We start from the raw sequence: 24,154 nt of genomic DNA on the forward strand, positions 1-24,154 counted from the left end.
ACATGCATTTTAGACTGGGACTAGCTTAAGCATTGTCTTTGCAAACGGGGGAAGATATTATCGCAAATACCTGATCTGCAGTTAACAGTAGGCTTTTCTAAATCTAGTATAAATATAATATATATATATATATATATATATATATATATATATATATATATATATATATATATATATATATATATATATATATACACACACACACACACACACACACACACACAAACATAGGCTAGCATGAAAAAACAAATACATTTTTTTACGCAGCAGCTTCACAACATGACAAATTTAAAGTCTCCCATCGTAATAATACAAAAGTAAGATATAAACGAAGATCATCGGATCTTTTTTGTTATTAAATAGCCTACGGTTTCATTATACACAGCTGTTTACAACATTTGCGTAAATATTCCTTCCCTGGTAAAATAAAGGTAAATAAATAATAATAAAAAATGTATGTGTTTGGCAGGAAGAACGACAAAACGCTGTCATAAAAGTTATAAGAACTTTTATTTTGAAGGACACGAAGTCAATCAGCCATTTGGAAAGAGCGATCAGTTGTTCCACACACACAGTGCTGACTGAGATTGAGCGGAGCTCCATTGCTAACAGCAGTGATGGGGAAGAAGACTCGCACAGGCACCGGCAGGAGAACCATATTACAGCTCTCACCGCCCGGGCCGAACCGCAGCGCCGCGGGAGCCGCTAGAGAGGACGGGGTCGCCTCTGGATCCGAAGGTGGGCGAGAAAGAGATCAGTAGACATTATTCAAGTCGTATAAAGTCTTCGGTAGAATCAAATACAAAACATGGAGCAAGACGAAACCATTTTAAGATAAACATTCCTGTGGAAAACGGGTTTGTTTAGTAAACTAGTTGGCTTACATTTGCGTCATTTGGCTAACGTTAATCATAATAACGTTACAACAAATAACGTTATGATATTTGTTTTGTTGTGGTATGAGTTAAATTGTTTAATAACCACAGACAAACTGTGTGGTTCTGTTCATACCTTTTGAATAGCCATTTGTCAAGTTTAGCTTTAGCCACAATGGTAACGTTACCGATTAACCGAAAAATGTGCCTGCTGATACTAGTACTTGTCAAGCTGGTTATGACATAAACAACATAAAATCATCCTTAACGATTTACTTGTATATATTAAAGATGTATGTTTCTTATTTAAGTCATTTATAAGCCACATTTGGAGTTAGCAGCACAGCGCTAAGGACAAAGCGTTAGCTAACATGCTAATTCACCCGCACTAGGACAATTTGGTCATAAATGTTTGAAATGTTTTTAACAATCTGGCTGTTTACTTTTGTAGACGAACCTGAGGGAAACACAGACGTGCAAAGAGAAGTTAATGTTGTAATGAATACACCAGCTGTGAAGGCCACACGTAAGTTATACCAAATTGTTGTCACTACATAATATAACCATTGTGTAGAATAATATTGCAAGAATACATATCATAATGTCACACATATAGGCCTACACACACATAAATATACATATATCTATACACACACACACTATTAAAGATTAGTGGGTTATTTATGGGTTAAATAATTTGAATTTAATGTACTACAAATGTCCTTGTATTTGCTCTGTAGAGGGTTTATCTCTGCTTGGAGCTTATGAAGACAGTGAAGATGAAGATTCGGCGGAAAACACCTCGACTGTCCCCAAGGCAAAACTTAACCAGTCTGCAGACATTGACAGCACACTTGCCAATTTTATGGCGGTGAGTGAAGTCATGGGCTACTTGGGTTAATTCACAAATTTGAAAACTGTCATCGATTACTTACCCTCATGTTGTTCCAAACTCACACAGCTTTCGTTTATCTTCGGTACCCCATATTTTTTTGACATCTGAAAGATTTCTGCCCCTCCGTTGAAAGTCTATACACCCAAAACTCTTGATGCTTCAAAACGTTCATAATAAAGTGGTGTAATCAAAGTCTTCTGAAGAGACACAATTGCTTTATATTAGGGCTGGAATTACGCATCGACATAGATTACGTAAATTAGTCGATTTGCTGAAAATCTACCATTATTACACAAGTTTTGAGTGATGTGAGAGTAAGAAGAAGAAACCCTTTAAGACAAGACATGTTGATTTATGCACAGTTTATCTTATCTTTTTTTCTATCAACATGGGTTATCATATGTCTTCCCCAAAGGAAATTGATGCAATTACGACCCTACCAGCCCAGACACCTGAGTCAGGGACAGAGACAAGCGCACCAGCCCCAACTCCTCCTCGCCCCGAACCCAAAACAGACCAGCAGACTCAAGAATTTCAATACAACACTCAGTACTCCCTCGCAGGAGGTACGTTTTCTAGTTGACTGGTTTGGTTTCCTACATAGAGTATCAATCTCAAAATAATTAAAAACGTGAGAGTTAATCCGTATTTTCTTGTGTTCGGGGATGTTGTAGCTGGGTTGGAGATGGGTGATTGGCAGGAAGTGTGGGATGAAAATACCGGCTGTTACTACTACTGGAATACTCAGACCAATGAGGTGGCCTGGGAGCTTCCGCATTACCTGGCAGACCAGATGCAGAGTCCACATTACACTGGCAGGTGAGTGCAGCAAAAGCAACATTTATATAAATATTCAAGTGAATATAAAATTATGTATGTACAATATATAGGAATTTTATCATGTATTATTACTCTTAGTTGAAGTGATCTTAGTTTAAAGGTGTGTGTATATATTAATATATATGTGATTATTGTGTATTTGAGATTCATCTTACTTGGAATGTTATTTTCCACAGCTCATCTGTAAATGGCAATGGTGTTGCACATCATAGCGGTTATACTGAACCGCCTGTTGCAGCTGCTCCTGCATCTAAGAGAGAAACCAAAAAGAAGGCAAGGAGTTTTTTTCCCTTTGCGACTTCCCCCTTAATTGCATGGGATGGGAAAACTACTAGAAATTATTTTATTTTTACAGTTTGGTCATTGGTGTAATTCTTCCTCTATCCTCACAGGAAGTTATCGAGAGTGTTGTGGCTTTGACCAGCGAGGAAGAAGAGAGGAGAGGGGTGGCAGCTACTCTTCTTGCTCCTCTCATCCCAGAAGAGGTGAAGGAGGCAGAGGAGAAGTGGAGAAAGAAGGTGCTGGCCATAGAGGAGACTGTAGAAGCCGCCCAGGAACTAGAGGGAGAAGCCACTCCGTCTTCGGACTCCCCAGCACCCCGGGACACGGATAGTCAGAGTAACCAGCGCAGCAGGAACCACTCAGCAGAATCTTCCGACAGGGAGGAGGAGGCAGAAGAAGACACCATGGAACTAGAATTAGCACTGGAGAGGAAAAAAGTGAGTTGCATAATTATAAATAATTAGGCTATATTATATGAATATTCCTATATTCTGATTATGAATGCATCATGTAAACATCTTGGTCTGATTTTCATGAGCCAGTATTGTCAATTAATTAGTATTTTATTACTTAAAATATAATGTTTCTGTTTTGAAATGGTGATATTGAAAGTTTGTTCTTCTGCAGGCTGAGCTTCGTGCCTTGGAGGAAGGAGACGGCAGTGCCGGTGGGTCGAGCCCCTGTTCTGAAGCTAGTCAGGATGGGCCTCGTAATTTACTCGTGAAGAAGAGCAAATGGAAGACGGCCTTCATCCGTGCGCCAAGTCCTGACTCGAGCAGCCGGGGCTCGGACAAAGCGGGATGGGCCACTCCAGAGCACTCAGACAACGGTAAAGATTCGCAGGAATAACTGAAGTTTGGAAATTATTTTGATTCACAAACTTGTGATTCGATTCAATATCGATTCATTTATATATCAGCTACATGGCAAATTTTCTCAGGAAAAAAAACTCAACTAACTAGTACTGTAAACTAAACATGGATTCGGTCATTACTCTAATATTGAAGGTTAAATAACGGATTTATACAAACAGTTAAATTACACACAATGACGTTTTTATAGCAATAAAGTTATTATACTAACTTTATTATTACAGAATTGTTTCTACTCAAAAGTGTTTTTTGAAATATAAACACTTAAAAGGTGGCTGTCATAAACATTTGATGGATTTATTCAAACATTCATTAAATATTGAAGAACAGTAAAACTTAATAAATATGTAATATAGTGCATAGTATATTTTTAGCAAAATGCTTCTCTAGGTAAATTTTTTCTAGTTTATGGTCACTGAATGGCTTTGAGGTAAATGCAATATTACGTGACATTGTTTATAAGCTGGTTTATTGATGTCTTCCCGTGGTTGAAGCACTGATTGAGAGATTACATGTGACGTGATAGGGATTCTGGTGAGTTGTACTGCATCTTTCAACATACCTTCTGATGTTCATTCATGTTTATTTCGTGCTGTAACTAGTAGTAAAGAAGAAGAGATGATCAGTTCACGTGCCGCTTCGCATGAACTGAGGTGGCGACAGCGATTCGTCACGCCACAATAAAGAGCGCCAAAGCGGTATTTATTGTTTGAATTTCATAAAATGGACAGAATTTGAAATCAGAGACTTTGTTTCATCTCAACCGTAACAAAGCACAAAGCTTATTGCGATTTATTGAATGGGAGGCACGAAAAGCTCTGTTCATTCATCACCTGAAAACAGCAGACTAAAAAAGATCGATTCTTGGGATTTAAGAATCGATAATGGTTCATAAAAATGAGAATCGATTGAAATCGAGAATTCTATATTTTTAGTAATCAACCTTACAGAAATTAGGTTTTGTACATCGTTATGAATGAGTGACTTACTGAACCTTTTGCATTTCAAGCACATTCCAAAACGGCTGAGAAGCAAGGAGAAGAAGATGAAAAGGAGAAGCCTGTAACCAAAGCTCTTCAGAAGGAAGAAGAGGACCTCAAGGTATTTTCAATACACGTCCCTGTTCTTATTGTGCGCAAATAAACTGCACATAACAATTTTTTTCACAATCTATTAGGGATGCACTGATATGAAAATTTTGGTCGATAATTCTATATATGGTATTTGAAAGCTGATAACCGATATATTGGTCGATAAATGTAAATTCAAATTTTTATATAATTTAGGGAGCCTGATTACAAAAACAAGTCTCACCATTAAAAGCCATGTCCCAAGCACACAATTACAATGTTCTCATTATAATTTTATGTAGCCTGTTTGACAGACTTGCTTGCTGCTGTGTTTTTCTTTTTTGAAGTGATTCCAATTATATTTCAAGCAATTTAAAACCATCATGGCGAACAATGCGCATCTGGAGTTTCTCAGCTGAAATATTAATATAGGCTTTAATATATCTGCCAAATTTTCTTATTGGGCCGATAACAATATCATTAAAAATATTGTACATCCCTACAATCTATCGTCAATGTAATGGCTTACTTAAGTTTGGGGTCAGCATCATTACTCCAGTCTGCGGTGTCACGTGATCCTTCAGAAATCATTCTAATATGCTGATTTCGAAATTTAAAGCTTTCTGGTATACCTTATAGATGCTACTACTATGAGAAAATGAGCTACAAGTTACAGTTACTGATATGAAATGTAGTGTGATCGCAATGGTCTTTATTTTAAAGTTGTCCATGTCGCCTGTTTTAGTTTCAGATCGGAGAGCTTGCCAACACACTCACCAGCAAAATGGAGTTCTTGGGAATTGACAAGAAAACCATTTCGAACTTTCAACTGCTGTTGCTGCAAACGGAGGTAAGAAAACACAGACAAAAAGCTCATAAGCGCAGTTAGTTGTTTATGCTTCCGATCGATGTATTGAAGTGGCGCTTCGACTTGTTTCCCTTCCTCCAGACGCGGATCGCAGACTGGCGAGAGGGCGCTCTGAACGGAAACTATCTCCGGCGCAGGCTGCAAGAAGCCGCCGAGCACATAAAACATTACGAACTTAACGCCACTCCCAAAGGCTGGTCCTGCCACTGGGACAGGTACGCGCTCCTTACCTTTCACATCCTTATCACTCCCCCTCCCTAAAAGTCCCCCTCCTCATGTGACGATTGACACTGCCTCCGCCGCTATGACAAAACGCGCGACTGATTTGCACTTGGTTGTATTACTGGGGAGTGTTTACGAGCACGGATAAAGACAGAAGGTAATCCTCATAAGGGAGCGTCTCTAAAGAGCCAGCCTGACCACCAAAAGAATTGGGCCCCATCTCTTCCCCTCAAAGTCAGTCAAAAGGGTTAGGAAGGTGGTTGCGCGTGCGAGAGCTTTGAACTTTGCAGGACTGCCCCCAAAATGATGGGAGAAATGAGTGACCATGTGGAAGCAGCGTGTCACACGAGCATCAGTAAAGGAAGACGATGCCTTGCCTTCGGAGCCTGAAGGTCAGACCAATCTATTTCATTGTTTTACTGGATTTCTTTTCCATGCTCTTGATGATTGTTAAATAAAAATGTTATCTTTTACCCTCTGTTAAAGATGCCTGCCTTAAGGCATCTAGCGGAGGGGTTTTGTCACTGTCAGTGTGAGTATTGCCATGATTTGTAACGATGTTGGTAACTTTTCAGGATTGGAGATTTCTCAATTTTTTTTGCCATGTTTTTTATTTTTTATTCTTTTTTTATAATGATTAAGGTGGGTTCTTTATTAGTGCACCCATTATAATCTGGTTTCTCCTCTGGGCTCCCAATGAAGCCCAGTTCAAGATTCCCTCATTAGGGAACTAGAGCCCCCCTTCCCTTTGACTCTCCAAGGGTCTCACGACCTTGAAATCAGTTGAGGGAAAAGTTGCTAAGACGCATTGTGTGTTTGTTTCTCCACCTCTAGAGAGCACAGGCGGTACTTCTATGTGAACGAGCGGACCAATGCTTCCCAGTGGGAGTTTCCAGTCGTGAAGGAGGAAGAGGAAGCCAAGCCGCCCCTGCCGCCCACAGCTGCACCCGGAGACACAAGCCAACCATCTGGAGAAACCACTGGTGCTTTAACAGGTCAGGGTTGTTGGTCATGACATCTTTACTTAAAAATACATCAAAAATACTAATTATACATACAATGACTTGAATGCACCTCTTTCATGATGAAAAGATTTTTAGATTCTAATAATGTTAAAATCACCAATTGCATAGTCTGCAGTTTTAATTAAATATATGCACTGCATGTTTCAAGTGTAATTTTACAGTTTTAATTATATTTAATAATAATTACAATAGTAATTTTTCATATTTTTTTAATTGGTCAGTATTTATTATCTGGGCCAAAATTTGTATATGAAAAAGACTATTATAATATTAATATCTTAAAACTATACATATATAGTGCTGTTAAATTTTTTTGTTTATATATAATATATGTGCGCATATATTATACACGCACACCTTTGTTTATCATGGCAAAGTAATATAATAAACATGCATGATGTATTATGGAATGCTTTTTATTTATTTTTATAAATAGGAACTTTAGGAGAAGTGCAGTCTTATTGGTTGGCTCCCCAGCCTCCTCAGCCACCATTGCCTCCGCTTCCTCCAAATGTCCCGCCCCCTCCACCCACAGAGCAACCGCCGCCACCCCCTCCACCACCTGAATCTCCACCTCCACCCCCTCCACCACCCCTCGAGGATGACGGAGAGATCGAGGAAGTGGAGATGGAGGATGAGGACTCAGAGCCTCCGGCTCCTGGAACAGAAGAGTTCAAGGTCACCTTTTTTTTGTCTTGAGTTAAGATTGTTTAGCTTGTGCTTTAGTGCAAAGTAAAGCTATACGTTTTCATGTCTCTTCCTTAGGCGGCTGAAGCAGCAGCATCCTTGGCATCCGCCGCTAAAGCACAGAAACGCAAGGCCCCGGGCTCAGTCCCGCTGCCCAAAACTGTCACCATCGGCAGCAGCGCCATTCTTTACTCTCAACCCATTGCCACAGCTGGTAAGAATAAATTACTTTCACACATTACATCTGTATTTTCAAAAAGTCCTGTCTTGTGGCAAGATGTTATTCCTCATGTTCCTCTCGTTCTTTCACAGCCCCTCTTCTTGTTGGTAATGCTTACTGGGGGATGCCTGCTACAGTTGTACCTCCTCTGCCTACAGAAAGTATAGTCCCACCAATGCCAGCACTGCCCCCCCTACCACCCCCTCCTGCTCCACAACCTCCCAGCATCCTGGAACCCATAAACAAAGTCCTAACAGATAAAACCAAGAAACTAAAAAAGGAGAAGGTAGGTGTTTTCCTCTTTTTCTTTTTTCTCGTTTATTTTTTTTATATATATATTAAAAAAAAAAAGTTTTTGTTGCTGTTTTGGGGTTTTTGTTTTGCTATTTTTTTATTTTATTACTTTTTGTTGTTTGATTTTTGTTTTGGGGGTTTTAGTTTTAGTTTTTTTGTTTTGCTTGTATTGTTTTTGTTTATTTTATTACTTTTTTTTTGTGTGTTTTTTATAACTTAATACATATATATTTTTGCCCACTATACTTTTTCCCCTCTTAAATATTTGATTTTTAGAAAGAATAGGGAATAATTTTCTGTGATTTTATTTTCGGAAAGACAAAGAAGAGCAAGACGAAGATGCCGTCCCTTGTAAAGAAGTGGCAGAGCATTCAGAAAGAGCTGGATGAAGAGGAGAAGTCGAGCTCGAGCGACGAAGATCGAGATCAGCTCAACAGCAGACGCATCGAGGAATGGAAAGTGCAACAGCTTTCAACGTAAGTTTGAAGAATCAAATACCAAGGTTATCTACACACATTTGAGAGGGAATACAGATTGTTTAATTACTTGTCTTTTTGTCTTCATTTGCAGAGGGAAGGCTGGGAAGAACGCTAACTTTGAAGCACTGCCTGAAGACTGGAGGGATAGACTGTTAAAGAAAAAAAGAAAGATGCAGAGTTCATAATATCAGTCTTGAACGCTTCTGGCTGGTTGGACTAAACTGCGTTTTGCCGTTGTCTCTCTTACTAAGCTTCAGTGGACTTTGAATGTTTATTTTTGATATACGCACATTACCTGTCGGAGCCTATTTTAGGTAAACTGCGTGGTGTTAAATTCAAATACATCATCTTGTGACTATATACTTTGTCCAAAAGTTATTTTAAAGATGCAGTGAACCTGAAACCAGGTTAAACATGTACAGAATTTTTCTTTCTACTTTTTTTTTTTTATCCCATCTATGAAACCTGTGCACGATTTGTCTATAAATTAAAACGTAATGAAATCAATATTAAAGGACTGTTCCATTTCTTCAATTTCTCAGAATTGTTAACTTAAAAAAAAATTATACGTTTTGTACAATGTCAAGGGTGCGAACATCAGCTGTACAGTGATCTCTGCTCTTTTACATTGCTGTAACTGTATCCAGCTAAGATTAATCTCAGATCAGACAAATTGACCACTTTTAACAAGACTTTCAGCCATGCTTCCAAAAAAAATCATAGTTAAAACTTCAGGTTGTAAACTTCCATAGTTGAAACTTCTTGGCCTCTCCATTGCACTTTAAAGTATTCTTCATATGTGAACTAATTCTCTTTTCCCCCCCACTGATGTGTGATGAACAGTCAACGCAACAAAGATGCCATGGTCACTATGTCTTACTTTTAAATCTTGTGATGTTCAGTGTAAATGTTCCCTGAATTGGGGCTGTAGAGCCATTGAACTTTTTCTACATTGTAGATAATAAACTTTTTTTCCACAAATATTTTGTTTGAAACTGTTTTCTGTTATGTGAGCTGTTATCATAAACTAAAGCTATTTAAACATTTATGTGAAATAAAAAGTTAACGAATAAAGTAAAAAGAAAAAAAGATTCTTCATTAAATAGTATGTTTAGCTCCCAAGACAACAGTTCTAATTGTAGAAGTATGAAAGCTATAGTATGAAAAAAATAATCCAATGGGGTCCATCAACTGGTTACCCATATTTTTTTCAAAATGTGTTATTTTCTGTTTAGCAGAAGAAATAAATTCATACAGGTTTATAACAACTTGAGGGTGGTTAAATTATTTTATTGGGTGAACTACTTTGAGCTAACGTTACTTATGAACACATGACCCCAAGTTAGCAGCGCAAAAAAAACAAGTTTTGCTTAATTTATAAAGCAAAATATTACTTTCCCCTTTATTGTATTTTACATTTACATATTTATCTAAAGACATTAAACAAATTGAAAGGAAAATATATTTCACAACTAGTGTTTATTACTTTCTGCTTTACGTTTTTGTAGCGTGCTTTACACAGGAAACGTGCGTCGTGCCCATGGCAACCGTGACACAAATGGCGTCTAGGGCGCCTCAACAATAATTGTAACGATGAGATTTGCATTAAAAAGTGTAACTGTTTAGCTCTCAACTAGGGCCATACTCATTTTAAAATATTAATTTGGAACAATACGCAGTTTTCCTTGGGGGATTAAAACCAGGAATTCTCAACTAACCAGTGGTGTTATTTGATATCTTGTTAAGCGCTTGTAAACTGTACAGTTGTTTACGATGACTTAATGACCCCCGTCCACTCGCAGTGAGGTTCGGGAATGCAGGTGAGTGATGGCTCAAAATTTACTGCTGCTTTGCAATCTACGGTTACAGTCTAATATTACCCACTGTAGGTTAACATGCCAGCTCACTGATACTCAATGCCTGTTAACATGGATAACCTTCTGCCTCTTTGCTTGTATTTAAACTCACTTCTTTGTTCCCTTATCATGTTGAACAAAAGAAACCAGATGATTCATACGAGAGATTCATTTTTCTCCATCTTCAGCATTATGGCTTCCTCTCAGGTAAGTTAAGTCATTCAAGTCAATCTTTGGGTGGGCTAACGTTAAACTGCTAGTAGATTTTCTGTGTCCTCTAATATAGCATTACATATTATTTTTCTATCTCACATGTTGTTTCTGTATAGACAACGGTGGCTCTGTGCATTCTGGTGTCCCCTTCAAAAGAGAATGGGAGGAAAACCAAGATTCAACTAACTCAGACACGACCAACTCTCCATCTGAGAGCAATGACTCCAACCTAGAAGAGGAACAAGAGGAACCCAAGCCATGTCAAAGTAAATATGTAAAACTGGCTCCATTGACAGTTCTATGATTATGAAGTATGGAATCCCATTTGTCCACATTAAAAATTATGTTTTGGTATATTAAAATTATTATATAAAATGTAATAATTATGGTAGTGAAGAATTATGACCTACTAATCCGAATTGTGACCTTTCCACTTAATTGTCATAATTTCAACATTTTTTGACTTTTTATCTAAATGAAGCATTTTTTCTTTTTTCAGTTTGTTTTATTTTATTTTATGATGTCGTAACTTTGACTTTTTATCTCATGATTATGACTTGTTCTCACAATTATGATTTTCCAAAACATGATTTGTTTTTCTGATGTGGTGAAAGTTGGCTTCCATAATGAAGCATGATATGATCAATTGAAATATTGTAACATACAAGACTATGCTGTGACATCACCATTGCCATCTAAATTGTGCCACATATTTCTTTCTTTCAAGTTGCCACACAATACGTAACACTTGAGGTCTAACCAGTTAGATCCCATTTGAAATTCATTGCCTTTATAAAAGATTCAGACACTAAGAACGCATAATTGTTTTAGGGAGCATGTACCAGTGACGTGTCTTGGTTACATGGGTAATGTGGATAATCGTTGCTGGTGATGGATGCTTCTCACATGTCTTTTAACTACAGCATATCTGTTGGCTAATAGATTTTGCATTGGTATGTCTCTGTGTATATCTTTCTCTCCCAAGGTTTTTTCAGCTTAGACAAAGTTCTCAAAACCCGGCAGCTTGTTTTTGACTTTGATGGGGAGCGGCCCATTCCACGACTAAGGGACCCTTTGGACCTCTTCACAATCTCATCTACCTCCTGTCCATTCCAGGGCGTCCGCTGGCCCATAGAATGTGAAGTGATCCGTGACAAAATACAACATATAGGTATCAATATAGCTTGTTCAAAAATAAAACTTTATAACTTTTAACTTTTTTTTAACACAGTTAAAATAGTATATTAATACGTCAGACTGATACCGGATCTATAGTGATTTGTGTGAAGAAGACACTATTTTTCTGAATTTATTTTAAAGAAGTACATAAAAAATGCAATTTTGGATGATGATGGATTATTTAATAGAGAAAAGTCAAAAAATGAAAATGATCCTGAAGAAAAAAGCCTATTTAAAACAAAGGACAACATAATCACGTTAAAATGTACGTAATATTTTATTATTATTCCTTAGAAAAAAGCAGTACCGTAGTTTTGTTTTATATACAGTATATAGTACATAATATATATATATTTATTTTTCTTCTTCTTTTTTCTATGCCAAATCAAACCAAAACCAACATGCAGGAAAAATGAACATGATATGATATCATAGGTTAATAAGTCTTTTAAAATATCAGATATTTTGATGGATATTTTACCATGCAAAAAATATTTTAAAACATATTTGAGAATTATAATGTTCAAGTTTCACCTGTTTTAATCACCATTTTGATGTGATTTTCACCCAAAACTGATGATAATCATGAACAAACAATTCACAATACATCTATTTTTTGAAAATCCATGCGAAATATATTTAAAAGCATTTTTGAAAACAATCATTTAAAATTAAAATTCACCCTTTTGAAACTAGATTTTTAAAATCTTTTTGCGTGTCTTAATTCATAAACGAGGGCTTTAAACCCTCCATTTCTTATATATCTTCTGAAAAACAGAATGGGACCCCTCAGAGCCAGAGCCGTTCTATCAGCCAACGGGTGAGGAGCAGACTCCCATGCCAGTCAGAGAGGTGAGAGGAAACACTGTCTACTGCATAGACCCAGGTAAGAAAAATATTTTCTCATTGTAAAAACCTCTAACTACTTCCATACTGTGGTTTTATAGCCTAACTTCTTGGTTCACCGCACCATTTTAGCCACAAAACCCTTCTACTTCACCTACTCTCGTGTGGGTGGGAGCAGAGGACCCATTAAAAGTGCCACGTCCTGTGCCAACCATCAGGAGGAGCCTACGCTAGCGTTTGAGTCTCGTTTTGAGAGTGGAAACCTACAAAAATCAGTGCAAGTGTGAGTCATACAGCTTTATAAACACTCCCATAAATACGTATCTGTCTTTTCAGTGATTTAATGTAAACCTGTCTGATCTGGGTGTTCCAGTGGTCAGTATGACTATGAGCTGACTTTGCGTACTGACTTGTACACCACTAAGCACACTCAGTGGTTCTACTTCCGGGTGAGGAACATGAGGGCAGGCGTCACCTACCGCTTCACCATCATCAACCTGATGAAGTCCAGCAGTCTGTATTGTGCCGGTATGCGCCCGTTACTCTACTCTGAACACGCTGCCTGGCTGAAGAGGGAAGGATGGCATCGAGCAGGAACCAACATCAGGTGACAAATAGTGATTTGTCTCTAAGTTCTCATTGTAATGTTTTGTGAAGACACAAGATGTGGCTCAGTTATCATATTCTAATGTCCATGATAAATAAATAGAAAAATATTTGTAAAAACTAGTTGGAAGCCCATTTCTGTTTGAGCTGTTTTAACTGAAAGCAACTTGCACTGACATATCTTAAAATATTTGTTTTAAGATATGTTTTGTCTCAAGATGCACACCAATGGTTTTTTTTTCTAAGGCACTTTTCTAAAAGGAACTTAAATGTCCTTTGAACTAATGCTAAATCCTGGCTTAATCTAAGCCCTGTCTGTGAAACCAGGCCACTAAAGTCATAATTATGAGATAAAACATTGAAATTATGAGGGTAAATTAGAATTATGAGATAAACAAATCGAAATTGAGATATAAAGTTGTAATTATGACAAAAGCTATTTTTGTCATAATTGACTTTTGTGTCAATTTAGAGTTTATCTCATAGTTAAGACTTAGTATCTCTTAATTTTGACATTTTATGTCATAATTTTGATTTACCAAAGCATGATTTTTCCCTTATGATATCAGGACACTGAAATTATTGGCTTTATGCACCCCACAAAATATTAAAATTAGTTTTAATTCAGAAATTACAAACATGCTCATCAAACATGAGGTGTATTCAAGTCTTTGTATGTTGAAATGGCATTTTTTAATAATAAATAGATCCGGACAAAAAAAGGATGGGTGTTATTATTGACCCAACTGCTGTCTCACTGTCTTTTAGGTACTACAGAAACAGCCTTGAGCAGGATGGTAAAGCGCTGTACTCCCTCACCTGGACCCTGGAGTTCCCTTATGACGGTGACACCTGCTACCTGGCCCATTGCTACCCTTATACATATTCAAACCTTCAGCATTACCTGCATGAGGTCATCTCAGACCCTGTCCGTGCAGCTTACTGTAAACTGCGGGTGCTCTGCCGTAGTCTGGCGGGGAATGCGGTGTATGTGTTGACCGTAACATCACCGTCCAGCAGCTTAGCAGAACGGAAAGCCAAGCGGGCAGTTGTCGTGACGGCACGGGTGCACCCAGGAGAAACCAACGGCTCTTGGATGATGCAGGGCTTTCTGGAGTTCCTGCTGAGCGACTTGCCTGACGCGCGTTTGTTGAGGGAAATTTTTGTATTTAAGGTGAGGGAAGGAGGGCAAGGCACGGATGGAGAATGGATTTAGGCGAAAATTTCATGCCAAGTGCTTCACGAAATGTAAACAGTTGGACTACCACAGTAACGGATGTTCTGTCCGCAGGTTATACCGATGCTAAACCCTGACGGTGTGGTGGTGGGAAACTACCGCTGCTCCCTCACAGGCCGCGATTTGAACCGAAACTACCGCAGTCTGCTGCGCGACTCTTTCCCCTGTATTTGGTACACTCGCAACATGGTGAAAAGGTGAGTGATGATCGTGCACCTCTTTTAGCATGCCAATGTGACATATCTTGTGTATGCTAAACATGAAATAAGGTGCACACAGAAGTCACTTTCAAAGCATGCTTTCTGTTGGTTGGCACGGCGAATTCGTGTGACCAACTTGAACACGAGCGGAATCTGCATGAGGAAATCTATCACACGATTCCTATTGGAATGATTGGATTTGGCAATAGTAAATGTGACCGCACTTATACACCTGGCTAATTTGATGATCCCACAGGTTGCTTGCCGAAAGAGAAGTGGTGGTCTACTGTGACTTTCATGGTCATAGCAGGAAAAGCAATGTGTTCATGTACGGATGTAATGATCGGAAAGATGTCTCACGGTGTCTTCAAGAACGCATTTTCCCGCTGATGATGAGCAAGAATGCTAAAGACAAGGTTAGCTATGGCCATCGTTGTGGTAATCGCATGGCGTATAGTCTCTCATGTATGCAACTTTCTTAATTTTGAGTGAATGCTTTTGTCTTTTAGTTTTCCTTTAGGAGTTGCAAGTTCAAAATGCATAAAAGCAAAGAGGGCACCGGCCGCATCGTCATGTGGAGACTAGGCATTAGGAACAGCTACACTATGGAGTCTACTTTCGGAGGATCAACATTGGGTACTTCAAGTTATCAAAAAAGTAGTTTAACTCTTAAATGTGAAAGGTTTGCAGACTGTTTCCTGGCTGTGCTCGCTCATGTGTTTTGTATTCATTTGTAGGGGACAGGAAAGGAACACACTTCAGCACGCAGGACCTGAAATCAATGGGCCATTGCTTTTGTGACACTCTGCTTGACTTTTGTGACCCCGACCCAGCCAAGGTGGCCTGTCTTTGAGCTTTACTCCTTTTTAATATTGCTTTGAAACCGCATAACTGATTGAAAAAAATGCATTTAATACATTTTAAACAGACTACACACTGTCTGGGGGAGTTAGGGGTGTTATTGAGACAAGAGGTCAGACGGAAGCTGGGAAGAGAAGTGGATTCTTTAGAGGATCTGTCTGACATTGACATCGAGTCCAGGTAAAAGTACAGTCAAATAAAAACTATTTGAAACATTTCATTAAAAAAATATTCTTGTGAACATTTAATAACTCTATGTCAGAACAAACCCTATCAATTATTTCACAATGTTGATATTATGTGCAGCACAAGTGGATCAAACAGTACCGAATCAGATGGACTTCCTGTTCATCTTTTAAATGCCACAAACAAGGTGCAGTATGCCCGCAAACCCTCTCAGTGACATCCTTAAGACGATTTTTCTCAATTTGCCTTTATTGCTCTGTGGTTTGTATGACAAAAACAGGGAAAGAAAAAACACCTAAGAAGCCGTAAAGAAAGAAACAGACTCCGGCAAGAACGAGTACAGAGTGCAGGACCCACAATTATTCACAGGAACATCAAACATTTGGTAGGTCTTACTAAACATGCATTTTTATAGGTTATTTCTAATTGATTATGATCTAAAATCTGCAAAAAACACAAATGTTTAGGTACAAGAATCTAATTTATTTATTTAAAGTGGCGGAACCGGTGGCCGTTAAGTGAATTGCAGCCAGCAACTTATTGCTTGTGCTCGCACTCACGCACACATAACATACAAGAGACTGAACACAATTCAAGACCCCAATATAATCATGGCGAAGTTCTTTAAATTTTTTGTCTAGAAGTAAAAAGAAGTTTGAAATAGCAACGATACTGTTAGCGTTAAAGTGATTAAATATGTTAAGTAGTTAAGTAGTTAAATATGTGCTGCGTGCTTTCCTCTCTATTACAAAATAAACATTAAACACACAACAAAAATGACAGCGGTGAGAAAGCATATGTTCATGCCGATGTGGATATGTTTGAATCAGCTCTGCAATTCACCGGCATCATGTCGACAGATGAGGTAATGAAATACACTGTTATGATAGTTTAGATTATATTTTAAAAAAAAATCTTCATGCCTTAAAATAGCTTTAATGTAACTACACCCTTGCCTCATTTAATATATGTGGTTCAATGAATATGCAAATTAGCCCTGCCTCCACTCACTCAGCTCAGAAATCCACTCATTGTCGATCACACGTTGACCTGATTGGTTACAATGTAGTTTGTGACGTCAGAAACACCAGCGATTTCAAACCGTGTCTTTGGTTCACTGCAGTTTTAAGGACAAAAATACTCAGCAATGGTGTTGACTTATGAATGTGCACTCAGCTTATCTTAAAGCATATTAAAAACACCATATAAACAACATTAAAAGATTGATTTTTTGTTTTGTTATAAGGGGTTTTGTTATAAGCTGTTCACATGTTGACAAAAAAAATAAAAGAGATTAATACTTGATTTTAAAAGCGATCTTACATATTGCCCCTTTAAATAAATACATGTATTCATAAATAATAAATGTATTTAAAAGTAAGTATACGGTTTCAATTAGAAGTGTAATCATTATAGCTGTATGCCTTTCTGAAGGATCCTGTGCCCTCAAGTGAAGTGAGAATCCAAGAGAAAACTATGGGTTACATGAAGGACACTAAGAAACAAAAGGTAATGAATCCACATTCTTTGTGTGCGTATGGTACAAATTGATCAGCAAAAACACAAAAATGGGTGCTATAGGATTTAAAATTCCAAAGAAATAGGATTTAAACTCAATAAAATCAATAAAACGATATATTCTTTGTGATGTGTAGGTGCCAAGTTCAGTCAGGGCGAATCAGACTGTGAGGTCTTGGATCCCTCACCCCACCACTCGCATAGGTGTTGTAGATAATGTTGCAGATCTTTGGGGGAACAGACTAGATAAGGTGACCATCAAATCATTTAAAGTATGACAGAATACATGAAACAACAAACAAAAATATATCCTATTTATTCCAGGTTGCGCCTGCCAGCAACCTGCGCAATGGTTTTTCATCTTTTCGTCACTCTGTCTCAGGTAGATACACTTAAATATATTTGAAAAAATGAATCGTATGCTTTCCTTTCCGTCAAGAGAAATTCATGAAGTTTTTTTTTTCATGAAAATGTCATGTTTTTCAGTTGGTCCTGGGGACAAAACGAATCAGCACACTACCTCATCTGCACCCCAAGGGCAATTGCAACGGCAGACCCTTTTAGTTACTGGAGGTTATAAAAGATGTCCGTCTGTACCAGCCTTCAGAGAAAGAGCCCTGACTATACCAGTCCAACCGTACACAATGCCCTTCTACCCCGATTTCAGACCCCAACCAGAAATCAAAGGTATGTCTTTTTTTTTACTTACTTACAGCTTTTCATCAACATTTTGACCACACTGATGACATCTTTATCATTTTGCTGTCTCACAGAAATATCTCATATTTCAGACATTATGCAGAGGAGGTAAGTAGGCTAACTACATCACATGACGGCAATTTACACTTCACAGTGGAAGTGGCGTAATAATACAAGAACACCTTAGCAACTACAAGTTTTTTTCAAGTTTGTAATATATATATATTATTTACATAATTTATTTATTTTGCATAAACAGGATTATACAACATAAATAAAATATGTAAATAAATATATTATGCTAATTTTTTAAGTGTTTATGCATATAAATAAATTGTATGCATATACAGTATATATATGTATATATACCTATTTTATTATATAATTCATTATATATAATGTAACTTTATGCATATAAATAATGTACATAATACTATAATAATATATACACACATTATTTAGATAAATAATTCATACATTATATATATTATTTTATAAATAATGTGTATATTTTTTTATATAAATAATGTATACAATAGTGTATGCATAAAAATAATGTCTATATATACGTGTGTGTTTATATATGCGTGTATATAAATAATCTCAAATATATACAGTATATACAGTCATGGTCAGAATTAATGGCACCCCTGGTAAATATGATCAAAACTGGCTGTAAAAAATAAATCTGCATTGTTTATCCTTTTGATCTTTCATTTAAAAATTTGCCAAAATTCTAACCTTTCATTGAAGCAAGAGAATTGAAAGTGGGGCTAAATCACATTATGAAATAAATGTTTTTCTCCAAAACACGTTGGCCACAATTATTGGCACCCTTTTATTAAATACTTTTTGCAACCTCCTTTTGCCAAGATAACAGCTCTGAGTTTTCTCCTATAATGCCGGATGAGTTTGGAGAACACCTGACAAGAGATCAGAGACCATTCCTCCATACAGAATCTCTCCAGATCCTGCAGATTCCCAGATCCATGTTGGTGCTTCTTCTCTTCAGTTCAGCCCACTCATTTTCTTTAGGGTTCAGGCCAGGGACTGGGATGGCCATTGCAGATCTTGGTTTTGTGCTCAGTGACACATTTTTGTTTTGATTTTGATATTTGTTTTTGGATCACTGTCCTGTTGGAAGATCCAAACATGGCCCGTTATAAGATTTCTAGCACAGTCTGTTAGGTTTCGATTTTTTATCTGTTGGTATTTGATCCAATCCATGATGCCATGTACTGTATCTGAACAAGATGTCCAGGACCTCTGGCAGAAAATTAGGCCCACAGCAGTAAAGATACAGCAGAGTATTTCATTTTACACATTGGGTACTTTTTATCCCTGTGTGCACCAAACCCATCTTACGTGTTTGCTGCCAAAAAAGCTATTTTTTTGGTTCCTCTGTCCATAGAACGTTTGAAAAGTACCGGACACTACTGGCACTTCAAACGGGACGGGTTCTATGGTCAGATGAAACAAAAACAAAAAAGCTTTTTTGGCAGCAAACACGTAAGATGGGTTTGGTGCACACAGGGATAAAAAAGTACCCCATGTGTAAAATGAAATACTCTGCTGTATATTTAATGCTGTGGGCCTAATTTTCTTTTTCATAATGTGATTTAGCCCCACTTTCAATTCTCTTGCTTCAATGAAAGGTTAGAATTTTGGCAATTTTTTGAATGAAAGATCAAAAGGATAAACAATGCAGATTTATTTTTTACAGCCAGTTTTGATCATATTTACCAGGGGTGCCATTAATTCTGACCATGACTGTATATATATACTGTGTGTATATATATATATATATATATATACAAACACACACACATATCTATATATATATATATATAACATTATTTGCATACACGATTACATTATTCTATACATAATATATATTATGTATGAATTGTTCATGTAGATTTAAATGCATAAACGGTCTTGAAACATAATAATAAATAAATATAAGAAATAAAGAACTTTTCCCACAGTCAACAGAAACTCAGACAGGAAAGACAGATGCAAGTGACCCAAATCCCTGTCAAAAACGTAATGCCACTGGACAACATGGGAACACTGAGGATCAGTCATAAGACAGATGGACAAGGTAAATATTTAGTATTTCTTCAAAAATCACGTCTGATATACTTGGACAAACATAATGTATGTGAAATTGAGACTTAAATAAAGCCTCCCAATATTTTTGTCAGTGTTTTACGATACTTGTAACCCGATTCATTTTTCCCATGTTACCAGGTGCTGTGGCTGGCCTTGCATCATCAGATAGAGAGCAGTCCAAGAGGGCCGCTGACCAAATCAGGAAACAAGATGGCTCATGTTTCCTCCCTGACTTGCACAGGTTTAACTCATCATTTTTCTGGAGGTTTGCTTGACACCTGTCACACAGACTGCAGAATGTCACCAGCCGTTCTTACCACCATCATTGTGTGTTCCTCTATCTATAGCCATGCTCAACGGTTTGGGAACCAGGGTGCGTTCAGAAGTCTGAGGTTAGGGAGGCTGCCTAAAGGGAGGAAAACTCCGGTTTTTGGAAGAATTGCTGCTTCTACAGAAAGCCTGAGTGAGCAGTGAGGAGAGGTATGTCGAGAGCATACACATTTTGCTCAATCGTAGCAAGTCAACTCATCAGCTGATTTCCTTGACAAGGTTTCATCTGCAGTTGCCTCAAGAGTCCATGCAGGTGGAGGACGAGTCCACAGATGTTCTTCCTCAAACATCTCACACGCAGAAGTCTCAGGTCAAGCCAGGCAAAAGCACATGAAGAAGATGACGAGAGCAAGAGGTGCTTTCTTGCGAAGCCAAGTGCCTGAGTCACAAGAAAATGTGACTTTTCTTTGCAATCATATGTCATTCACCATTTTAGTTCAGTCCATAATTTTTTTGTACATTTAATAAAAGGGAAAGAATACTGGAAAACAAAGACTTTTTCTCTTGTTTTTACTTTTTTAGCCATTTTCTAAAAATAAATAAAATTAGTATAATCAAGTTATTCTGATACGAACTTCCCCCTTGTGTGTGTGTGTGATGATCAGGATTTGTTCTTGTTTTGGTTTTTTTAAGTGATGTCTAATTTAAATAATGTGTGGAAGTGATTTCCAATGAAGCTGATTTTTAAATTAAATTTGTAATTTTGTTAAATTCAGCATCAATAAATAATATGTTTTAGTGGTTTATAGCATTCTCGTTTAGTGTTCTGTCTTTGTCTTAAAAAGTTCAACTTTTTTTATTTATTTTCCCACATACAAAATATAATACAAGGCTAGATTTGTTTGTATAAAATAAGGCACCAAGGCAAACGCAGTAACAATCCAGCTCAATGACTGACATGTGTCCTCTAGTGGTTGCCACTGCCATCCTTGTAGTCTTTTTTTGTGTTCCCACATTGAATATTTGATCAAGTTCATCAGTGCAGGTCTCGTCACGTTCCCAATTCCTGAATCCCATCAAACTGTCGCAAATGGAAGCGACTTTCAGTGTGTCGGACCATTGCACGCAAGGCAACAAATCCAAAAAGAGCCTGAAAAAAAAAAAAAAAAATTTCAATCGTTAAGTATTTTTTTTAAAACAATTCCTTAGGAAAATATTTAAAGGATCATAAGCTATATAAATACACAAATATATATACAAATGTATACCTCTGCAAAAATAAATAAGGCCAGTATTATATGAACTCCTCTCTCCAGAGGTTGAATGAGAACAGCCTCATTGAAAAGCTGGAACAGAATCAGAGGAAACTGGAGAAGAAGAGTCAGGAGCCAAAAACCAGCCAATTCTGGAACCTATTTAAAAATAAAGGATGTTGGATTATGCAATCATGTAGATTATATTATATTATACTTATATTGACCTTTTCTTGCAGATTTCCAACGTTGCCCAGGTAGAGTCTGATGGCCTCAATCAGGGTCATTAAAATAAGAATTGTGACCAGGATGAACTTGTAATAATCTGCCAGGGCTGGGTACTAGACGAAAATCATATTAATTATATTAATATATGTATTATACTAATAAACATTAATATGATTAAACGGCAGTCAATGATGCCAGACTGAATTGTTATAGGTAGATATAGGTAGAGGAGAATCACCTTTAGTTGTAGCATCACAACCTCACTGATCCACCAGAAGGGAAAGAACCACATGTTAAAGTAAAGTGACATCTGAAGAGGCAGACTCGATACTACATCCTTATCTGCTGAATAAAAGTGCAAAAAAATAAAATTACAGCACACTAAAACTAGCGAGCTGCCCACCTAGACCGTATTTCTGTGAATTATAAGCGCATTAATAGTTCACCCAAAAATCTGTCATTAAATACTCACCCTCATGTCGTTCCAAACCCGTAAGAATCTTGTTAATCTTTGGAACATAAATGAAAATCTTTTTGATGAAATCTGAGAGATTTCTGTCCCTCCATTGACAACTACGCAACTACCACTTTGATGCTTCAAAGCGTTCATAAAGAGATCATAAAACGAATCAATTAAAATTAAGTCCAAATTTAGTCAACATTTTTTTGAAGAGACTCGATCGCTTTATATAAACAGGAGCTTAACTGGATCTTCTTGACGTGTGAGAACAAACCTCTTGCGGAAGCTCAAAAGTGCTGCTTGAAACGAGAGTGAACCTCATAGCTTCCGTTTAACACGTGTGAGTTGATGATTGTTTATATGTGATTAAAAGCCTAAATTCAATCTGTTTATCATATAAAGCGATCGTGTATCTAAAGAAAATTTAGACTAAACTTAGAATTAGTTTTACAATCTCTTTTATGAACGCTTTGAAGCGTCAAAGTGGTAGACCACGTTAGAGTCAATGAAGGGTCAGAAAGCTCTCCGATTTCATCAAAAAGATCTTCATTTGTGTTCCGAAGATGAACGAAAGTCTTACAGGGTTTTGAACGACATGAGGGTGAGTATCCAAATTAATGCCATACTTTAAATTTGTGGGTTAACTATCCCTTTTTAGCATTTTTGGGAATCATAGCCGCGATTCAAGTTAGCTGACTCGGAACCTGTCTATGACGGAGTGTTCGACTCATTTTCGCAAATTTTTTTTTTCCTACAGTTCGTTCATCTAGAAAATTATTTTGTTGTTGTTGCATGTTTAATGCATCCACATAAATGGAATCGTAAAAATATTTTAATTGCGTTTTAATTTTAAAATTAAGATTTACTTATTTGTTTGGTTCTCGGTTTGATAAATCAATAGTGAATTTTTGACTCGTGAACCGCTCGATTCGGACGATTCCTGAACTCGTTCATATCGGGTTTGTGAACAACAGGTTCAATAGATTCATTAAAAAAAGATCCGACTGAAAAGAACGGTTCGTTTCGCTGACTGTTTAACGTTACGTTTAGTAACTTAGGCAGTTCGGTAGGTTCAAGACACTTCCACGGTTAGCCACACCGTTTAACAATGCCATAAAGCATTATTATATCAGCAAATCAGGTAAGAAAAAATGTCCTCTAACAGGAGCTTGACACATAAGCTCGGCTAACCAGATGAATTAGCCCAGTAGCTAGCAGCTCAACCATAGACTGTAAAAAAATAGAGCTCAACACAAAAGTCACCGTTTCAACCACCCAAACACACTTACACTGGTTAAGGAAATTTGCGTGTTCTTCGGGAGAGGGTTGTGTTCGGCTTTGGTCCACAAACACGGTTCTGGAGAAATCTCCAAGCCGTCGCCGTATGGGTTCAGGCAAGTCCATGTTGAGAGGCAGAGACGCCAGTCCGTAGCAACGAAGGCGGATCTCGTGCGGTTGTTACGGTCCAGCTGTGACGGGGTGTGTTTTCTGTTTTCACTCTCACACACACTGCTCAGATGCGCTTATGCTGATTTAACCCAGATGAAGAAGGAAAGTAAATAAGTGGGTTTTAATATAAAGAAGTAATATGATCTATTTATGCAAGTTAAAATTGGTAAAATATGGAAGCCCATTTCTGCCACATAAGAAAAAAAAGCCTTGATAAATCGAAATTATTTATAACACTAAATCATATTTAAAAGTAAAAAAGTACACGTCAAAGTAAAAAAATATGAATCGAAAAAAATAAAAAAAATCGAAATTATGATATAAAGTAATAATTATTACGACATACTAA

The 24,154-nt window shown here is 37.3% G+C and overlaps 3 protein-coding genes across 5 annotated transcripts; 2 read left to right on the forward strand and 1 right to left on the reverse strand.

Annotated features, from left to right (window-relative positions):
* Positions 1 to 384: 384 nt before the first annotated feature.
* Positions 385 to 9,610, forward strand: fnbp4 (formin binding protein 4). The gene is made up of 17 exons (XM_079603952.1): positions 385 to 738; positions 1,327 to 1,401; positions 1,616 to 1,746; positions 2,186 to 2,336; positions 2,445 to 2,589; positions 2,787 to 2,883; positions 3,003 to 3,329; positions 3,520 to 3,721; positions 4,774 to 4,865; positions 5,580 to 5,684; positions 5,784 to 5,917; positions 6,759 to 6,919; positions 7,386 to 7,627; positions 7,715 to 7,850; positions 7,949 to 8,142; positions 8,469 to 8,626; positions 8,721 to 9,610. The coding sequence occupies exons 1-17, from the start codon at positions 618 to 620 to the stop codon at positions 8,812 to 8,814; spliced, it is 2,565 nt and encodes an 854-aa protein (XP_079460078.1). The 5' UTR covers positions 385 to 617; the 3' UTR covers positions 8,815 to 9,610.
* Positions 9,611 to 10,158: 548 nt separating this feature from the next.
* Positions 10,159 to 20,841, forward strand: agbl2 (AGBL carboxypeptidase 2). 2 transcript variants are annotated; one of them, XM_079603794.1, is made up of 24 exons: positions 10,159 to 10,449; positions 10,629 to 10,692; positions 10,815 to 10,964; positions 11,684 to 11,869; positions 12,656 to 12,763; positions 12,856 to 13,006; positions 13,097 to 13,330; positions 14,098 to 14,503; positions 14,621 to 14,763; positions 15,023 to 15,182; positions 15,276 to 15,402; positions 15,504 to 15,604; positions 15,695 to 15,807; positions 15,934 to 16,000; positions 16,094 to 16,198; positions 17,248 to 17,322; positions 17,469 to 17,582; positions 17,656 to 17,713; positions 17,818 to 18,018; positions 18,105 to 18,138; positions 20,019 to 20,134; positions 20,284 to 20,386; positions 20,493 to 20,625; positions 20,695 to 20,830. In XM_079603794.1, exons 1-23 carry the CDS (start codon positions 10,444 to 10,446, stop codon positions 20,617 to 20,619), a joined length of 2,949 nt encoding a protein of 982 aa, XP_079459920.1. In that variant the 5' UTR covers positions 10,159 to 10,443; the 3' UTR covers positions 20,620 to 20,625; positions 20,695 to 20,830. The 2 variants fall into 2 exon arrangements, with proteins under 2 accessions (XP_079459920.1, XP_079459921.1); XM_079603795.1 differs by having other exon boundaries at positions 10,179 to 10,449; positions 20,708 to 20,841.
* A 356-nt stretch (positions 20,842 to 21,197) lies between these two features.
* On the reverse strand, positions 21,198 to 23,877 carry tmem17 (transmembrane protein 17). Of its 2 annotated transcripts, none has more exons than XM_079603797.1 (5): positions 23,646 to 23,877; positions 22,135 to 22,238; positions 21,896 to 22,009; positions 21,684 to 21,827; positions 21,198 to 21,565 (listed from the first exon to the last, which is right to left on the reverse strand). In XM_079603797.1, the coding sequence occupies exons 1-5, from the start codon at positions 23,758 to 23,760 to the stop codon at positions 21,467 to 21,469; spliced, it is 576 nt and encodes a 191-aa protein (XP_079459923.1). In that variant the 5' UTR covers positions 23,761 to 23,877; the 3' UTR covers positions 21,198 to 21,466. The 2 variants fall into 2 exon arrangements, with proteins under 2 accessions (XP_079459923.1, XP_079459922.1); XM_079603796.1 differs by having other exon boundaries at positions 22,135 to 22,241; positions 23,646 to 23,864.
* Between the last annotated feature and the right edge of the window lie 277 nt (positions 23,878 to 24,154).

This window comes from Phoxinus phoxinus (assembly GCF_949152265.1).
Source record: "Phoxinus phoxinus genome assembly, chromosome: 25".
NCBI classification, from domain to species: domain Eukaryota; kingdom Metazoa; phylum Chordata; class Actinopteri; order Cypriniformes; family Leuciscidae; genus Phoxinus; species Phoxinus phoxinus.